The sequence below is a fragment of the Physcomitrium patens genome, chromosome 6 (assembly GCF_059467195.1).
Source record: "Physcomitrium patens ecotype Gransden chromosome 6, ASM5946719v1, whole genome shotgun sequence".
NCBI classification, from domain to species: domain Eukaryota; kingdom Viridiplantae; phylum Streptophyta; class Bryopsida; order Funariales; family Funariaceae; genus Physcomitrium; species Physcomitrium patens.
This window is the reverse complement of record NC_143415.1, coordinates 18,245,246-18,261,778: the sequence shown is the minus strand read 5'-3', so window position 1 is coordinate 18,261,778 and position 16,533 is coordinate 18,245,246. Positions and strand designations below refer to the sequence as shown.

General features: G+C 41.7%; 3 protein-coding genes across 3 annotated transcripts; 1 reads left to right on the top strand and 2 right to left on the bottom strand.

The window, feature by feature from the left end:
• Positions 1 to 730: 730 nt before the first annotated feature.
• On the bottom strand, positions 731 to 3,965 carry LOC112283819 (putative inactive purple acid phosphatase 2). Its single transcript, XM_024523039.3, has 4 exons — positions 3,581 to 3,965; positions 2,827 to 3,129; positions 2,301 to 2,713; positions 731 to 2,190 (listed from the first exon to the last, which is right to left on the bottom strand). Exons 2-4 carry the CDS (start codon positions 3,110 to 3,112, stop codon positions 880 to 882), a joined length of 2,010 nt encoding a protein of 669 aa, XP_024378807.1. The 5' UTR covers positions 3,113 to 3,129; positions 3,581 to 3,965; the 3' UTR covers positions 731 to 879.
• A 1,338-nt stretch (positions 3,966 to 5,303) lies between these two features.
• LOC112283901 (calmodulin-interacting protein 111) lies at positions 5,304 to 11,417 on the top strand. Its single transcript, XM_024523245.3, has 11 exons — positions 5,304 to 6,068; positions 6,171 to 6,335; positions 6,459 to 7,142; positions 7,306 to 7,526; positions 7,972 to 8,176; positions 8,329 to 8,533; positions 8,774 to 9,246; positions 9,759 to 10,188; positions 10,370 to 10,450; positions 10,727 to 10,917; positions 11,102 to 11,417. Exons 1-11 carry the CDS (start codon positions 5,913 to 5,915, stop codon positions 11,240 to 11,242), a joined length of 2,952 nt encoding a protein of 983 aa, XP_024379013.1. The 5' UTR covers positions 5,304 to 5,912; the 3' UTR covers positions 11,243 to 11,417.
• Positions 11,418 to 12,648: 1,231 nt separating this feature from the next.
• On the bottom strand, positions 12,649 to 14,908 carry LOC112283902 (putative L-gulonolactone oxidase 4). Its single transcript, XM_024523247.3, has 2 exons — positions 13,761 to 14,908; positions 12,649 to 13,655 (listed from the first exon to the last, which is right to left on the bottom strand). The coding sequence occupies exons 1-2, from the start codon at positions 14,872 to 14,874 to the stop codon at positions 12,838 to 12,840; spliced, it is 1,932 nt and encodes a 643-aa protein (XP_024379015.1). The 5' UTR covers positions 14,875 to 14,908; the 3' UTR covers positions 12,649 to 12,837.
• Positions 14,909 to 16,533: the final 1,625 nt, after the last annotated feature.

Sequence of the window (16,533 nt, the reverse complement as noted above, 5' to 3'; positions counted from 1 at the left end):
TATTGCAATATGAAGAGATATTAAAATAAATAAAATGATTATAGAAGTTTGTACTAGGATGTTAATATAATCATACTATGCAGTTAGTTAAGCCAATTAAGAGAGTTTTAATCTTGATAGATGGATTGCTTAGATGAATTCTATCCACAAAGGATAAAATATTCCAATAATTTATATATAATTATATAGAATATCTATACTTGCATAAAAGTACCTTATGTTTTATTTAGCAATAATTGACATTAATTACTAAATAAGTTCATGTTAACATCACTAATTTCAATTTATATATATATATATATATATATATATATATATAAATTCTAATAACATTAAAATTAATAAGTCACTTTTGATTTTATTTGTTTTTAAATTGTTTTATTTATTTTTAAATTGTTTTATTTCTTTATCTACAAAAATTATCTTTAAGTTGAAAACAAACCATACTCATATGTATATAAAGAACATTGAAAATACACCCTCTTATATATGTACATTCTTTAACAATGTAGATTTTAATAAGATACAGAACAATAGTTTTAGATCAACATGTAATACACACAATAAGATTAAAAATTAAATAAAAATAAAAATAAATCTCAAACCCTAATTCAGACCTGATTAACTATTTCACACCTAAATAATTCAAGTACTCACCAAATGAACATAACCAGCCTCTGATCCACATTCGAGTGTTGGAGTGAGTACACAAGGATCATTGCGAAGCAAATACATGGAAAGGCTTCAAATTAATTTCATGGTAAGGTCGTATGTACAGAAGACAGCACAAAACACTTAATTCCAATCAGATTCCAGACCCTTCCGGTACGACAGCACATATAGATTGCTATAGTACCCAAATCTGAAATCCAGTCATTCTCATTTAATTTGTGGAGAAGCCTCGTAATCATCCACCCTAAAATCTCTACCACTGCGTATATATACCAATGCAGCAAGTCCTGTTACAGCAGCACCGAGAACAAAAGCAAGGACCACAGTGAACAAGCCATAGACTTGATTACCAGCCACGAAACCAGAAAAGGTTGAAGTGTATACTCGAGACACTGGAGATGCTTCAGCTTCAAGACGCACCATGTGAAGGTCCAGAACACCATTCTGATTCATCACAGTTGTTGCAACTGGGGAGGTGAATTCAACCACATCATGGATTAACCCGTCGTGGTTGCCAACATAAGACACCTTCATCAAGCTTTTGGTGGCATGAATCCTGATGTATCCGAATTCAAAGCTGCGGTACATCGACCACACCGGCTGTGGATAGATAGGTGCCAAGGGACGGTCGGGACGGGGCTGGTCAATAGGTTGCCAGTCCTGGCCACCCATTCCAATCACCATGTGCACAGGGTAAACCCCGTTCTCTGCATCCATGCAAGTCCTATTTTGCAGTGGGCATGTGCGCTCGTACTTGTGAACATGACCCCAAAGTGCGAGACTGACCTTGTGTTCCACCAACAAGGGCTCGAGATACTCTATCAGTTTCGCCGTGATGATCAACCTCATGGCTTTGTTGTCAGACGAGTACATGGGCCTGTGTCCTTGAAACACAATGAACGGCGTCTTCTGACGATCCGTGTTCTTCAGGTCTTCAGCGATCCACTTGTACTGGTCACTGCCTGGAGTAAAATCTGTCTCGGTGGAGATCCACACAAAATGAACCACACCGAAGTTTAAAGAATAGTAGAGGTTTTTCGTATCCGGGATGCCTGAGATGTCACTCCTCACAGGTTCAGAAGATTTCCCTGGCATTACAAATCGCATGCTGTAAGGCACTCCACATTCTCCACCGCTGTCTTTTCCATACGGTGCCCACTCTGGCTTGAAAGGCTGCGTAGGAAAGTCGTACTCGTGGTTCCCAATGCAAACATGCCATGGAACTCTAGCCGCAACAGGCTCAATTTGGTGGAAGAAGTTGTCCCAAAGCCAGGAGTAACCTCGTGCGTAACTAATATCACCGATGTGGGAGACAAGAGTTGGCCGATTACCCAGCAGCTCAATATCACGTTGCAACCATTTCATGGTGTTGACGCTTTCGTACTGCACCCAATTGAATGTCCTGTATGGAACATATGTGCCCATGTCACCGAAGAGGAGTGCATCAGTTTCAGTCCCATCCACATGAGCAGCCACGAAGTTGAACGTCTTGCTCCACCCAGTTTCCTCGGCTCCTACCTGCACAATGCTCAATAAAACCTCGATGACATTTGAGTTCTCAAAAACTGACCATCTTATTGTGCAGGTATACTGGAGCGAAATGAATATTAGAGAGAAGAATGGCCTACCTGATAGAAATATCTAGCGCCTGGTTCGAGTTTGGTCATTTTCGCCAAATGCGTGAACCCCGGGTCTCGCCAGCCAAGCGAAGTATTAGCTGGTGCATGGCACATATCCTTCTGCTCATACGTCTTGGTAGATGCAATGGCAGTAACAACCAAATTGTCGCTCTCTTTGCCATACCTGACATAAGTCTTCAGAGGCTGTTTGGTCACGTACATGACATTCATCTCCGTCGGATTTGAGGTCAAGGAGAGCCGCACTTGAGTCAGTTCGTTGTAGTTTGAGAACTCCACAAGTTCGGTAACAGCCAGACGTGTCGTTATGCTCGGTATCGGTATTGAGTCTTCGTCCAAAGGAGTATCTTCGCTGGGTGGGTAACCTCGAAACAGACGGAACTGATATGGAGCTCGCATGTTCACTACTCCACAAGAAAATAACAGATGACGTCAGGCCTCCAGGGGCAGCCACACAAACCAAGTACGAATACTAACAGGTGCATATGAAATAACAAATTCACTTGAGCAGATTTACCTGCAGGAAGCATATGGGAGCCTTTGCCGGTCTCCCAACCACTAACAGAAGACAAAAGTATGTAGCCTATGTAATGGTTGTCGGCAGACTCCGGTGGCGAGTAAATTCCCAACCAATCAAACGCATTTGGAGACTCAAGTTCATTCCAGGATACGATTACAGGGTCGCCGGAAGATTTGAGTAATGTCGTGGACAACTCCAAAGTCACGGCTCCTACCCCAGTCGAGCTAATAAAGACAATGATAATGCTAATGCACAAAATACGATGTGCACCCGTGAGCTCCATCGTGACAGGCACTACGTCTTTTTCAGCCGAAATTAAGCCATGTCAGAACACGAACCAAAAATTGATATAATATTAAATTGAACACAAACTGAATGAAGAGTGAAGATATCTGAGCTGGAAGCTTTAAAAACCAAGGTTGCAACCCTACTTTAATCCGAACGTGGTTAGAATTACGTGTTGTTCAATACTATCAGATTACTTCTGATCTCATTAACCTGAACAAAGCGCCTCGAAACCTAGTACCTACGAGAGCAAATATAAAGGGACGAAAATGGAATCTCTGGAAAACATCATAAACCACCTATCAAAACACATGCATCAGCCACCTCCCCAAAACCTCCGCCAATTCATTCCACTCAATCGTCTCTAAACAAAACAAAATAAATAAATAAATAAATAAATAAATAAAAGTCTACTGCGCATAACTTCAACTCGAGTAAGCAGAAGAAAGAATCGCATTCCACTCACCCCGAACACAACCCAAGAAAATTCGAGTCAAAACAGCTGAATTGCACGCTGGGAGCTTCGCAAAAATTCACCGGAACAGTGAGATGGCTCGATTTCTGAACCGATTCCTTTACACAGACGTCACCGAAGTCCAAAATCCAACCAGGAAGGCGTACCGCCAGCACAGGTGAGGCAACGAGAAGCCGAAGGGGTTACGGGAAATCTAATCATCAATTCTCATACAGACAGGTACTCCCGCCCCTTGCTTCCGCGTCTCCCCAACTACACGCCGAGCCTGGCGTCGCATACGGGACAACCTCGGGCAGTGCAAACAACATCACTTGGCTAGCGAAGTAGAAGAAGCTTGGCAGCGAAGCAAAACAAAACACAATCTCGGGGACTGAGAGTGAATGGAAGGAAAGAAGCGAAATAGCACAAACAAACGTATATGCTCGGCACCGTCATCCCACCTCCACGCAACTTCCTCCTCCCCGCCCACTAGATTTTTTAAAACACTTGCTAGATTCCTATATAATAATAATAATAAACATAAGGAAGATTAGGTTTAAGATAAAGAAGCCTTTTTATTTTTCTTTGTTGGTCAAAATCAAAGAAATTGTTAACCAGTAGAAAACCCTCTAATTTACTATCTTTAATAGCTTTTTTGTGCACAACAGCACGGGTTTCCACTGCGGTTTCTGCTAATATATATAAATATATATAGATAGATATGGTTGTTACTACAGAATACTTTGTTCAAGAATACTTTGTTCAATTATCCTTACTGGAATTTATAACTATTACGAAATTGCATCAACTTATTATAAATTAAACTTCAATGAGAAGAATAGATAATAAAGAGTTTTATCTATTGAATAGAACTATCATAAAGTATGTGGTAGCCTCCTTGGGCTGCCCCTACTGATTGGGACATTTTGCATAGATTTGATTGAAATAGGGTTTGGTAAAGTTAGGACCTTGGTTACACAATTCTAATTGCATTGTTCCAATTTCGAACTGTGTGGGTCCACTGTGTTCTTTTTCGTGCAGACTTATTGTTGTTGATTCTGTGTCTTTATAACATTGCTGAATTTTCTTTTTGAGAGTCATCTTAACTTTTCTCTGTTTCAAATGGCTATTATATATGTGTGTATATATATATACATATATATACAAAGGTTTTACTTTTACTTAGTCAAGGTAGACTCTTAATCTTCCTTTGTAGTATTTTTCTTCTTTCTTTTAGTTTTTGGTGTGACTTACAATAATTTGTGTGATAATTTTTTTGGTTGTTGGGATTGCAATGTGATTTTTTCAAATTGATACACCAACGATAGTATTGAATCTTATGATGATACATAAATTGTTACTAAATCGTTAACGAGTAGAAAGCCGTGCTTAGTAGTAAAAGGGGTGTCCATCTAATAAAATGAGTGTCCACTCACTAAAAGGGGTGTCCACCTTAAATTACCGCAATGCATTTATTATCAATTCTCATACTACAATGTACGTTTCATTTACGTTCATTTGTTAAAATAACACATGATTGAAACACATGACAATATAATTTCTTGATGAAATGAATAACAATAACGCCAACTGAAGGAAGTAACCATCGCAGTGGGAACAAAGAATGGATGAATAATACTAACACATACACACGTTCTGTCCATCTATCCATCCATCCATCCAGAATGAGAGTTTTGAAGTGTCGGTGGAGCGACGAGGCTTCACTTCCTTCCACTCCCCTGCTGGTCTGTGCTCGTGCTTCGCCTTCCTGGTTGAATTTTGGACTTCGGTGACGTTTTTGTGAAGAATTCGGTTCAGAAATCGAACCATTTCGCGGCTCTTGTGAATTTTGCGTAGCTCCTACTACGAAATGGAGCTCTGCTGAATTTGGGTTTTTTTGGGTTGTGTTCTGTGTAAGTGCAATACAATCCGACGGAAGATCTGCTGGCAGTAGTTTAGATCCCAATTATCCAAAGCAGGAAAGGACCAGGGTTTTTGGTTTAGTTTAATTTTCTCCGTGTATGTTTGGTGTGAGTGCAATGCAATCCGACGGATGAACCCCCTGGCACCAATACAGGTCCCAATTATCCGAAGCGGCAAGGGTTTAGGGTTTAAGGTGTTGAATTTTTTTGCTTTTGTGATCGAGTAGTTTTGTGTTCTGTGTGAGTGGACTGCAACACAATCCGACGGATGAACCATTGGCACCAATTTAGGTCCCAATTATATAAAGCGGTAAGGGACCAGGTTTTAGGGGTTTATCGTAGATGAGGGTGTGAGAATTGGTTTGATAGAGTAGAAGACAGGTCTTTGAGAGTGTGTTGTATTTCACCATTTGCCCACAACTATGAAGGAGGTGAAGGGAGCTATTGTTGGAGGGTCGCTGCAGTCGCAGATATGCACAGTAGCAGCTTCCGACGTTGAGAGCAGCTCCAGTGCTCGATTATGGATGTCGGAGGAGGCTATGGTGTCAGCACGAATTACAACTGGATGCCTGGTCGCCGTAAGTAGTTTACTTTTGTGCACTCTGTCACTGCGTAAAAAATTTGCAAGGGATTTCCCATGATTGCTGACGACGATTGTGAACGTGTGGCGTGGGCAACAGGTATCGTTACGAGAGTTGGATTCGGATGGGTCCTTGGATGTGAAGGCTCTCGCTTCTCTAATAAACCTTAGCAGCTCATACTTCAGCGTTGAGGTACCAAGCACGTTGAAGTCCAATTCTGCGGGTAATGTTTTTGCTGTTGCAGAAGTGTGGCCCTCTCGCAAGGTGCTAAATCCTCACTAACACTCTGTTTTCGACAGTTATATTCAATATTTTAGGTGTTTGTCCCAAACAGTTTTGTTTCGATTTCCGTAACTTCATTAGGATTTTCATGCATTTGTGTTGCAGTTGGTACGTTTTGGAGTTCGGCTTTCTAAGCATGTGGCAACAAGCTTAGGCAATCCTCGTCAAGGATCATCTATCTTCTTGAATCCTATCTCAGTGGGTCAGAACACAAGTAAAGGCGACAACACAAGTATTCATAGATTAAGTGCTGAAATTAGTGAGTGTACTCATTTGGCACTCCAATGGTGTCCCCCGCTAGAGAACAGTATCTTGCCATCTACGCCATTGCCCCCACCTAGTCCAGTGTTCAAAACTCCTACAAGCTCTAATAAGCGGAAGCCCAGGATTTGCACTGGTGCATCACCATCACCTTTCCAAGATAGAGATCAATTCAAAAACTCACCTTCTCCTTCTCCAGTTAGTAAGGGGGATTCCAGGAGACTTGAAAGTAGTCCTAGTTTTAGCAATCAAGAAGATTCAAAATGTTTCACTTCAAATATGGGTAACATTGCTGCAGTTCGATCTTTTTTTGAATGCGACAGAAGCAACGGTATGTCGCTGATAGAACTTTTTGCAGAGAGGTGGTTGTGTGGTCGATATCTAATGCGAGGAAGTCTTTTAAGTTTGCCTGTATGTGGATGTGACTGCTTTTTCGTGGTTGTTCGAATCGAGACACCCTCTGATTCGACTATCTTGGAAGACTCCGGTGTTGGACCATTTTCATTGTCTTCTCTTCCTATTTACAAGGTGTGTTTGACTTGACATCTGCGATGTCTCGTTCACTTCTATGTCCGTACAGCTGCTGACATTGGATATCTTTACTTGTTTATCACTTGTTTAATATTATTATTATTTTAAAATGTCCTTTATTTACTTATCTCTGCTTCAACATGTATTTTTTGACTATAAGGTGACCCATAAGACAAAGATCACACTCATTGGACCTCCAGGTGCAAAGTCTACACCACAATCAGAAGGGCAACAAATACAGCCCTTGGTGGAAGGTGACAAGCCCGCGGGAAAGGTTTCGGAGGAAGTTCATTACACAAGCCTCGGGGGACTTGAACAGGAGATTGAAGGAATCAAGCAGATTGTTCGGTTCTCATTGCTTCAGCCAGAACTTCTTGCTGGGTGCGTATAATTTTCTTGCATCTATTATGCCTCTCATTTAAGTTTTGTAAATACATAAATTGAAAAGCTTGTAGGTGGATCTCAGAATTACATAGCTGTTGTGACATTTTGTGGGCGCAGTTTTTCAAATATTTTCTTTTATTTGCATCGTGTTATCTTCGATAACACTACAGCACATGAATCTCAACTTGACTTCGAGTTTCTGTCATTCGCTGTCTTCTCTTTATGGATCCCTCATTAGTCTTTGTTTTGTTATCTCTGAAGGGATTCCTGCAATCTGTAAGAACTGTTGTAGTTTTTCTGTGACGCAACCTCTGCGTTGTATTTCAAGTTGGTTTAGGGTATGGCTGGATCACTCTACTTTAAGGTCCTCTTGATTTGCTTACGTCGAGTATCTATGAGGCTCTTCAATTTGAGTTATATTTTTTTTGATATTTTTTGTTAGGTATGGGTTGCCTCCACACCGAGGAATACTATTATATGGCCCTCCAGGAACGGGCAAGAGTACATTAGCAAGAGCAGCGGCTTGTGAAGCGGGAGTACCATTGTTTGCCATCAATGGTCCAGATGTTGTCAGTCAATTTTACGGTGAAAGTGAGGAAGCGTTGAGAGCAGTGTTTACTGCTGCGGAAGAGGCTGCTCCCTCTGTGGTACTCTCATATCTATATTATCTCACCATGGATTACTCTCTGCAACTTTGTAATTTTTAGAAAGCTCTTGTTGCTGTCATTGTCGTCGTTGTTGTTTCGTTCTTTGTCCTCTTTTAAAACAAAATTCTAATACTATAATTTCATGTTTGTAGGTTGTCATAGATGAAGTGGATGCTATTGCACCTGCAAGGAAAGAAGGAAGTGAAGAATTGGCCCAACGCATGGTGGGTGCCTTGCTGAAATTGATGGATGAGGGTGGTAACAAACGTGTACTTGTCATTGCTGCTACCAATCGACCTGATACCCTTGACCCTGCCTTGCGGCGTCCTGGCCGATTCGATAAAGAAATTGAAATAGGTGATTATCATCCTCAGCCTGCCATTCTTTCCTCAGTGTGTCTTAAGCCGCCAGTACTTACCTTTTTAGTCTGATTTGCAGAGCGAGTGTAGCTTGGGATGTCATAGTTTCTCTCCATGTACATTTGCATAGCTATGCCAACTATCAGCAATTCACATGCTTCAGGGTTCCTTCTACATACTTGTAAGTCTGTAGCTAGTTACACAGTATGTCCGCTGACGAAGTTGTGCTCTCGTGCAGGTGTACCTACGTCTAAAGGCAGGCACGAGATACTTAGGTCTCTTCTTTCCAAGATGAGGCACAGTCTACAAGATTCAGAAATTTTAGAACTGGCGGCTGGTACGCATGGTTTTGTTGGTGCAGACTTATCTTCTCTATGTCATGAAGCAGCTCTTTCTGCCCTTCGTCGCTCTATACAACTTAAACCCAAAGTTTCCTCCTCGTCGACTTTTGCGTCACCGACCAAATCTCAGTCTCACAATGTCATTAATTTCGCACATAATAACGGGAACGCTGAAGTTTCGTCGGAAAAAATCGATGCATCTGCAACGAGTGTGGGTAGCTTGTGTACTGCTCTTGAAAGTGTACAACTGAACTCAGAGATGCCTCAGATATCTGAGGGCTTTTGTGGAATCAGAGAGGCTGGATTAACTGTCGACTTAGATGACTTCGAAGCCGCTAAGACAAGAGTGCGACCCAGTGCAATGCGAGAAGTGAGTTGACACTCACCTCAAGCCGTTATTTTTATACGCCAAGTTCATTTCCCTTTTATTATGCTTTCTTAATTTCCTCTCTGCTACATTGAATATCTCCTGATTATTGGCTTTTTAAGTATCGTTCAAACCTTCGTAGCATGAATGCCTGTTTTGTTAGATTCTGACGATAAAATATTCAATTCCAAGAACCATAAATGAACAGTGAATATCTTCATGTAAGTTGAACTCACATAGCTAATACTTGGTAAGTTCTTCGATTGAGCTTCACCTAACATTGTGGGTGCTGCGAATATCAAATTTGGGAGAAGACTGTTGAAGGAGTGAGATGCTCGGTCGCTGATATAGCTTCAGTTTGATTGCATCCTTCTAGTATATGATTCATGTGCTAAATCATCTTATTTTACCACATACCTTAAGTTGATGAATGAAACAACATCACGTTGATATATATATATATATATATATATATATATTCATACTAACTTCTATTTGATCGATTCCGAGAACAGGTGATGCTTGAGATCCCAAAGTCGAGGTGGGCTGATATTGGTGGAATGGAAGATGTGAAGCAGCAATTACAAGAAGCTGTTATATGGCCACAAAAGCATGGAGACAGGCTTACCACTATTGGAGCTCGACCTATTCGAGGAGTACTTCTATACGGTCCACCAGGATGCAGTAAGACTCTTCTAGCAAGGGCATGCGCCTCAGAAGCAGGACTTAATTTCATAGCTGTTAAGGGTCCAGAGCTTTTCAGCAAGTGGGTTGGAGAGTCGGAAAAGGCAGTGCAATCTCTGTTCGCTCGAGCTAGGACAGCTGCTCCCTCCATTGTTTTTTTTGATGAAATTGATGCGCTTGCTGTTGCGCGGAGCAGTGGCGACACTGGTGGTCTCTCAGTTGGAGATCGTGTGATGAGCCAACTTCTCACCGAAATGGATGGTATCCTCATTTACCTGAATTTACATTTGAGTGGATCAAAAAATAGGCTTCTGAATGAATATTGTCGCTGATCTTAATATTGAGCATTAGGACAACAGGGCAGTGACAGGTCATATTTGGAATTTCTGGTTTGTGCACTTAAATTGGTAGAAATGAACGATTCAGGTGCGTTTGGATGTAGGTTTGAAACGAAGTACAGGAGTGACTGTGATAGCAGCTACCAACCGACCTGATATTATTGATCCAGCCCTTCTTCGGCCAGGTAACCTCAAGTCTTAACGTTGGACTGTGGCATCGGAAACTAAACTATTGGTGTAAAGTAGTCATTTTGGAAACTCCTTTGTGGGTTTCTGTGTTTGAAGCAGGTGCTTTCTAAGAGAAGGAATTTCGATGTGTCAAAATCGTCTCACATATTCCGAGACAGTCATCCCCATCTATTCATCTTTTCTGCCATAGAAGAGGCTATTGTTGTGCGCAAGATAATCTTACGATTTATCTACTTTCAGCAGTTATCTCATGGTTTTATTATCTGGAGCAGGTCGTTTTGATCGGCAGCTATATGTAGGGCCGCCCGATGAAGCTTCCAGGGAGGAGATATTCAAGATTCAACTAAGAAATACACCATATTCACCTCTTGTAAATCTTGGAACTTTGGCTGCTCGGACACCTTCCTACACTGGTGCTGATATTAGTGCTGTTTGTCGAGTAGCTGCTATGGCAGCCTTGGAGGTTGTACACTTCACCGTGGCACACTTTTTACGTAGTTAGCGCATTGTTACGTATTTTAGGCGAACTTTTAGTTGAATGGTGTATTTTCGATAGTTTACTGAATTGCTGGTCACAAGTGGGGATGAATTAGTAATTGGTATCTGAATTTGAAAATGCACTCAGCTTGTAATGAACCATCCTACAGGAGGACTTGAATGCAGTGCAAGTGGAGGCTCATCATTTCGACATGGCGTTAGCAGAAGTGGTTCCCAGCAATCCTGGACCTAGCCCTGAGTTTTTTACGAAATACAATCGCGGCTTGTTTCACGCAGTCTCGAAAGGTTAAGAGTACCCCAGCGCAGTCGGCGTTAGAATTCAAAATAGAGTGCTGGACTGGTTACAGTGAAAGCTTTGTTTGAGCACATCCCTCAACAGTGCATCAGCTGACCTGACCCCTACATTTTCAATTTCGTATCAACACACTTTTGGTAAATCATATCAACCCCCTGGCTTTTCTGTCATGGCACCTATCTCTCCTGCTGGAGCCCCTCTTAATCTAGTGAATTTAATTTCATTCTAGCGATAACCTAAGAGGAAACATAAACTGTCCAACATCACATGTCTGCACTGCGATTTGTAGTTTTAGCATCTGTATTGGAGTTACCTTCTTTTCATTAATTAATGACCAAATTAGGGCTGTGTAAAAACAAGTTAAGTTGCTACATTTCCCGTTCAGGATATAAGGAATCAAAATGTGACGTTAGCTCCATTATTACTACGAGGAAAATTGTGTATTATGATGCACTGAAAGATAATAATTATTATCTTTAGGTGTCAAGGTTGAAATAGATTTTGAAGCTCTGTGTGGCTTTAGCAGAACGACCCCTTAATTCCATCATCCTGGATGAATGAATGGATGATGTCAGTGAATTCTCACCCACAGGGTGACAATTGGGCAAAGGGTTTTGCTTCTGCCCGCTGCCCCCGACCTCACTGGACAGCAAACTGGGTAGAAACCTTGTGTATGTATTTGAGAATTTTGCTGCTAGGACCGAATTTGGGCATGATTGCGTGCCCCATGGTAGCTTTCAATGATCACACTTGATGTACACATTTGAACCCAAGTGTCTTGGCTTGGGCCTTTTGGGCTCAATATTCTCAGTGCTCAAAATAAGTAGGCACTTTAAAAATAATTTGGCCCTTCTTGAATTCTTGGTTTAAATAAGCATGTACAACAAACTATCTTCTGTTGTGCGGTAGAGTCGATTTCTTCCTACCTGTTTGGTGTGGGTTCAGTTAATCTGCACACATAGTACTCTGAGAAAAATTTAGAGGACACCAGTCATGTGAGGTACTGGAAAGTATTCAACCATCTCACAAATTAATCACGAAAAGAATGAAAGAGTCCGAGATACAAAGCACACCCCAAATTTGTACACAGCTCATTGCACATGCCGAGCGATATAGATGTACACTTTCAAGAAAAATCTCTACGGTTTAGAACATATCTTTTGCACACTGACTTTTAATATTATCAAGGAGCCGCTGACGATGACTGCCAATGGTTAATGATTAGCGGTTGTTAAGTGCTGGATCGCTTTCAGCTCATTAGATAGTTTCACAAACAGTTCGTGTAGGGACATTTAGCGATCGCTGGCACCATGGGCTGCCCTACGCGGTGGCCTCCAGTGAAGGGGGAGCCAAGGCAAACAACACACATGAATCACACTCGCATTGAGGGATCATCGCTAATAGGGTTTTAAAGCTTGTTACATCAAGATTTATTTCCTTCCTCTGATCCCGTACAACATGTGATAATATTCAAGACGTGACCCTGTCTGCGAGCGAAATGTACATCTCTTATTCTATCGAGACAGGTTTCATTAAGAAGTATTTGCTTTATCTGCAAATGGACAATTATTTCTTTCCAAATCGGGATCATCAAAGAACTGCATACTGGGAGTCGGACGTTGCCAATTTGCAGGTCTTGTACTCTGGGAAGCTGGAAGAAGCCAGACACTGATGTCCTGCGGGGCAATGGACGTCGTCTTTGCAGTAGCACCAGAAATGTGGAGTACACAGCTCGGAGTACTCCGGACCTGTTTTCTGCAAAATATTTTGGAAAAGCTCAGGCTCGAAGACTCTCTTCGGGTCGTGCAGATTCTGCATCTCCTGCATTTCTGCGATATTCGTGGCTGGATAGTTATCCCTCACTTTGCAATGAGGGTGAGTGAAGATCCTCTCATGGTTCTTCCCCCAGTGAGGTCGTCCTTTGTATTTGCACAGAGTGAGCTGCTCCAGCGTTTCAGCGACCCTGGACTGCTTGCAAAGCTTGTTAGGGATCGAAGCGGAATGCAAGTGACTCCATTGGACGTGGACGACATCTTCGGAGCCGGCAGCTGTTGATAACAGATTCTTGTTGGCTTGCCCAAATCGTAACCAGAAGTATCCTGGAGGCATGCACCACCTAACTTTGCCGTTGCCGTATCGCTTGCTTAGGCGAGCTTCAGCTTCTGCGACCTCTTCTTTAACAACTCTTTTCACATCCTCGATCCACTCGTCCAGCTGTGACATCTTGATCGTAAACTCTGTGTCTTCAGTGAACATGCCCATGTGGTGTACATGGAAGGAGCACTTTGGGGCGCAGTCGTCGGCCACCATAGCATATTTGGTTGGAATGATTCCGTGTTCGATAGGGGTCCCATCGGCGTCGAGGAACATCGGAACGTCGTGAAGAACCGTAGATAAATTACATACATCTGTCAAAACCCACCACGTGTTAGCAGCCATAATGTGCAAGAGCACAAAGGTGGACACAAATCAGTAGCTACATGGATCGGCGACTGCCATGGTTCATGACTAACCTGCATTCAGCTCGTCGGCAGAAGCCAACTCCTCCGCTTCGTCTCCCTCCCACTTGGTCAGAAGCTTGTTCACAGCGTTTGCGACGGCATCTTCCATCTCAATATAGTACCCAATTTTTCCGTCAGGGTACTCCCTGGGCAATGTTGTCGCGTCTCGGTTCTCATCAGTCAGCTGCGTCCACATCACCGCTTTGTAGGTTCCAAAATCGGGCCTCCAGAACAAGATTACGTGAGGAGTTTCACGCTCTAGAATATTCTTAACGTCTGCCACCATGTTCGTATCCTTCAAACCTTTTCGAACCTCGACAATGGTTCGAGAGTTGGGTTGCAGCTGCAAAGTGATCTCTGTTGCGATCCCTAACAAACCCAATCCTCCTACCAGAGCTCTCACCTCCTTTACTCCATTCTCTGTCTGCAAATCACTCACAATTACCTCCCCTTTCGCGTTCACCCACTTAATCCTTACCACCAGGTCGCCTAAGCTGCCGGCAACCCTGAAACCAGAGCCATGCGCCGAGGCCATTACTATTCCCCCAACAGTCAGATTGGAGTAAAGTGAAAGAGCCCCCGCAGGTACCGACATATCATGAGCTTCAGCTGCATTCACGAGCTCGAGGAGCGTCATCCCCGCCTCCACTGTCAGCCTATACCTCTCGACATCGACCGCCACGACGCGGTTCATGAGGTGAAGCAGCACAGTGAACGATGTTGCTCTGCTGTCAGTCTCCTTTCCAGACGATGTATCGGTCTCTGCATGTTGCTTCTTGGAGCTGCCTCGACTCCCCGAGCAGACGAATCCGGCAGAGCTATGGAACCCGCGACGAGTGGCGCGGATTTTCACCGGCTGATCGCCAGAAGCATGGAGCTGGATTAGCTCCTTGACCTCGTTAGTGGATCTCGGCGTGATGTGGTGGTCGGATGTGCATTTCAAGTAGTTGTCGGCAGAATACAGCGTGGTCGCACTGTCCTTGTGCGAATACGCTTCACTAACACTGGCCGAAGCAAGATTCACATCTCGAAGAAGTCCTCCGCCGACCGGCAACACCACAGCGCAGCAGCTCAGCGACACGAAAACGCTGAACAAAACCCCACTAACTCTTCCTCTGGATCCCATTGTGAACACCACAACTCAAAATCGAATAGCTAGCAGCTCTTCTGATACCCTTCCTCGTTGGCACGCAGTCTTATATATGCAGAGATCATACTGAACCGCACATGTCCTACGTCAAAACTATAAAGCCATTTCTCGCGATCTAAAAGTGGCTGTGCGGATGAGCCTCGATTGCAGATTCCTTTCCCCATGGACCACCGCAAGTGGCGATGCTGATCTATCACGAAGCGATTCTCGGAAGTTACCAAAACCGAGTGTCAACGACAGTGTCAGATGTGGTTAATGCCCATAGATATCGACAAAGGTAAAGACTGGTTTTGATGCTTGTCCTGTGATCAACATGCAGCTGGGATCATGAATTACCATTGATCCGGTAACGAAGCATTCCGCGATCCTGGATGACCGCAGCTCTCTAGAGTCATAGGTATTCGAAATATCAGCAAACCTGCCCGGGACTGATTTCTCACCGAAGGTTATCGACACCCGAGATTTCGCAGTGCACTTGTGAATCTCATGACTGCATTGGTAACATCAACATGGTGTCGATGAGGTGGTTGATTTACTGGAATGGCCATCGTTCCAATACATTGGAAGTGGTGGAAGATAAGGTGCCGAGTATAAGGGACTGTGGTCGGTGATCATATGGTTCACAAGCAAAACGTTTTAAAAGATTGACCAAATTGTGTGAGTATTTTTATAGCGCGGAGATAGTTTATCAACAAAAATTGTGTGTCCACTTAACTTTTATGGCTCCCAATTCTGCATGTATGAAATAGTCTTGTTCAAGATGGATAAAGCACAATTCTAAATTTTCTTAGTCGACCAAATTCTCAAATTATTTGTATTTTTTTTTTTATTGTGTACTAAGAATACAATGAAAAATATGTTGAAATACTTTTGTTGTACATGAATTTGCTATATCTCATGTTTAATGTTTATATATCAAATAAAATGTATTAGTATAGCTTTTTTGATTGCATGTATTATAAAAAGAATGATTGCTTAGTTAGATTTTATAATTGGAAATATTTTTTTTCAACATTTGGTTTATAATTTCTATTTGACATTTTTAGAATTCATAAGTTGTATCTCTTGTTTTGCATTGTAAGATATAAGTATCTATCTATGAATCACTTAAAGAAGAGAGAATCTAAACATGGTTTTTTATTAGACCACAAAAAAAAACCTTATGATTTTATACTTGTTTGCCATATTTGTTTTGCAGAAGGCACAACTTTGACTATACATAAAAAAAATCTTTAATAGAAAAACTTATCTAATCTACAAAAAAAATAAAAATAAATGGTCTTAAGTTTATTGACACATATTCAGTCTTAAGTTTATTTGTTTAATATTAAAATTTTAATGATTATTATTTAACTTTTATATATATATATATATATATATATATTGAAAGTAATATATTATCTAGCATCTACAATTATAAGCATTATTATTAAGAATACAAGCAAAATTTTCAAATCTTTGGTTTTAGATACCAAGTTTGCCTTTGTGATTATGTATGTTAAGTATACTTCTATTCTTTAAAAATTCTAATATCAAACCATTAATATATTATCTGAATTGAAGGAACTTATTCAATTTCTCAACTAAACATGACTTTATATCATAAGGTAGAATGATGAATCAATTTTAAATATT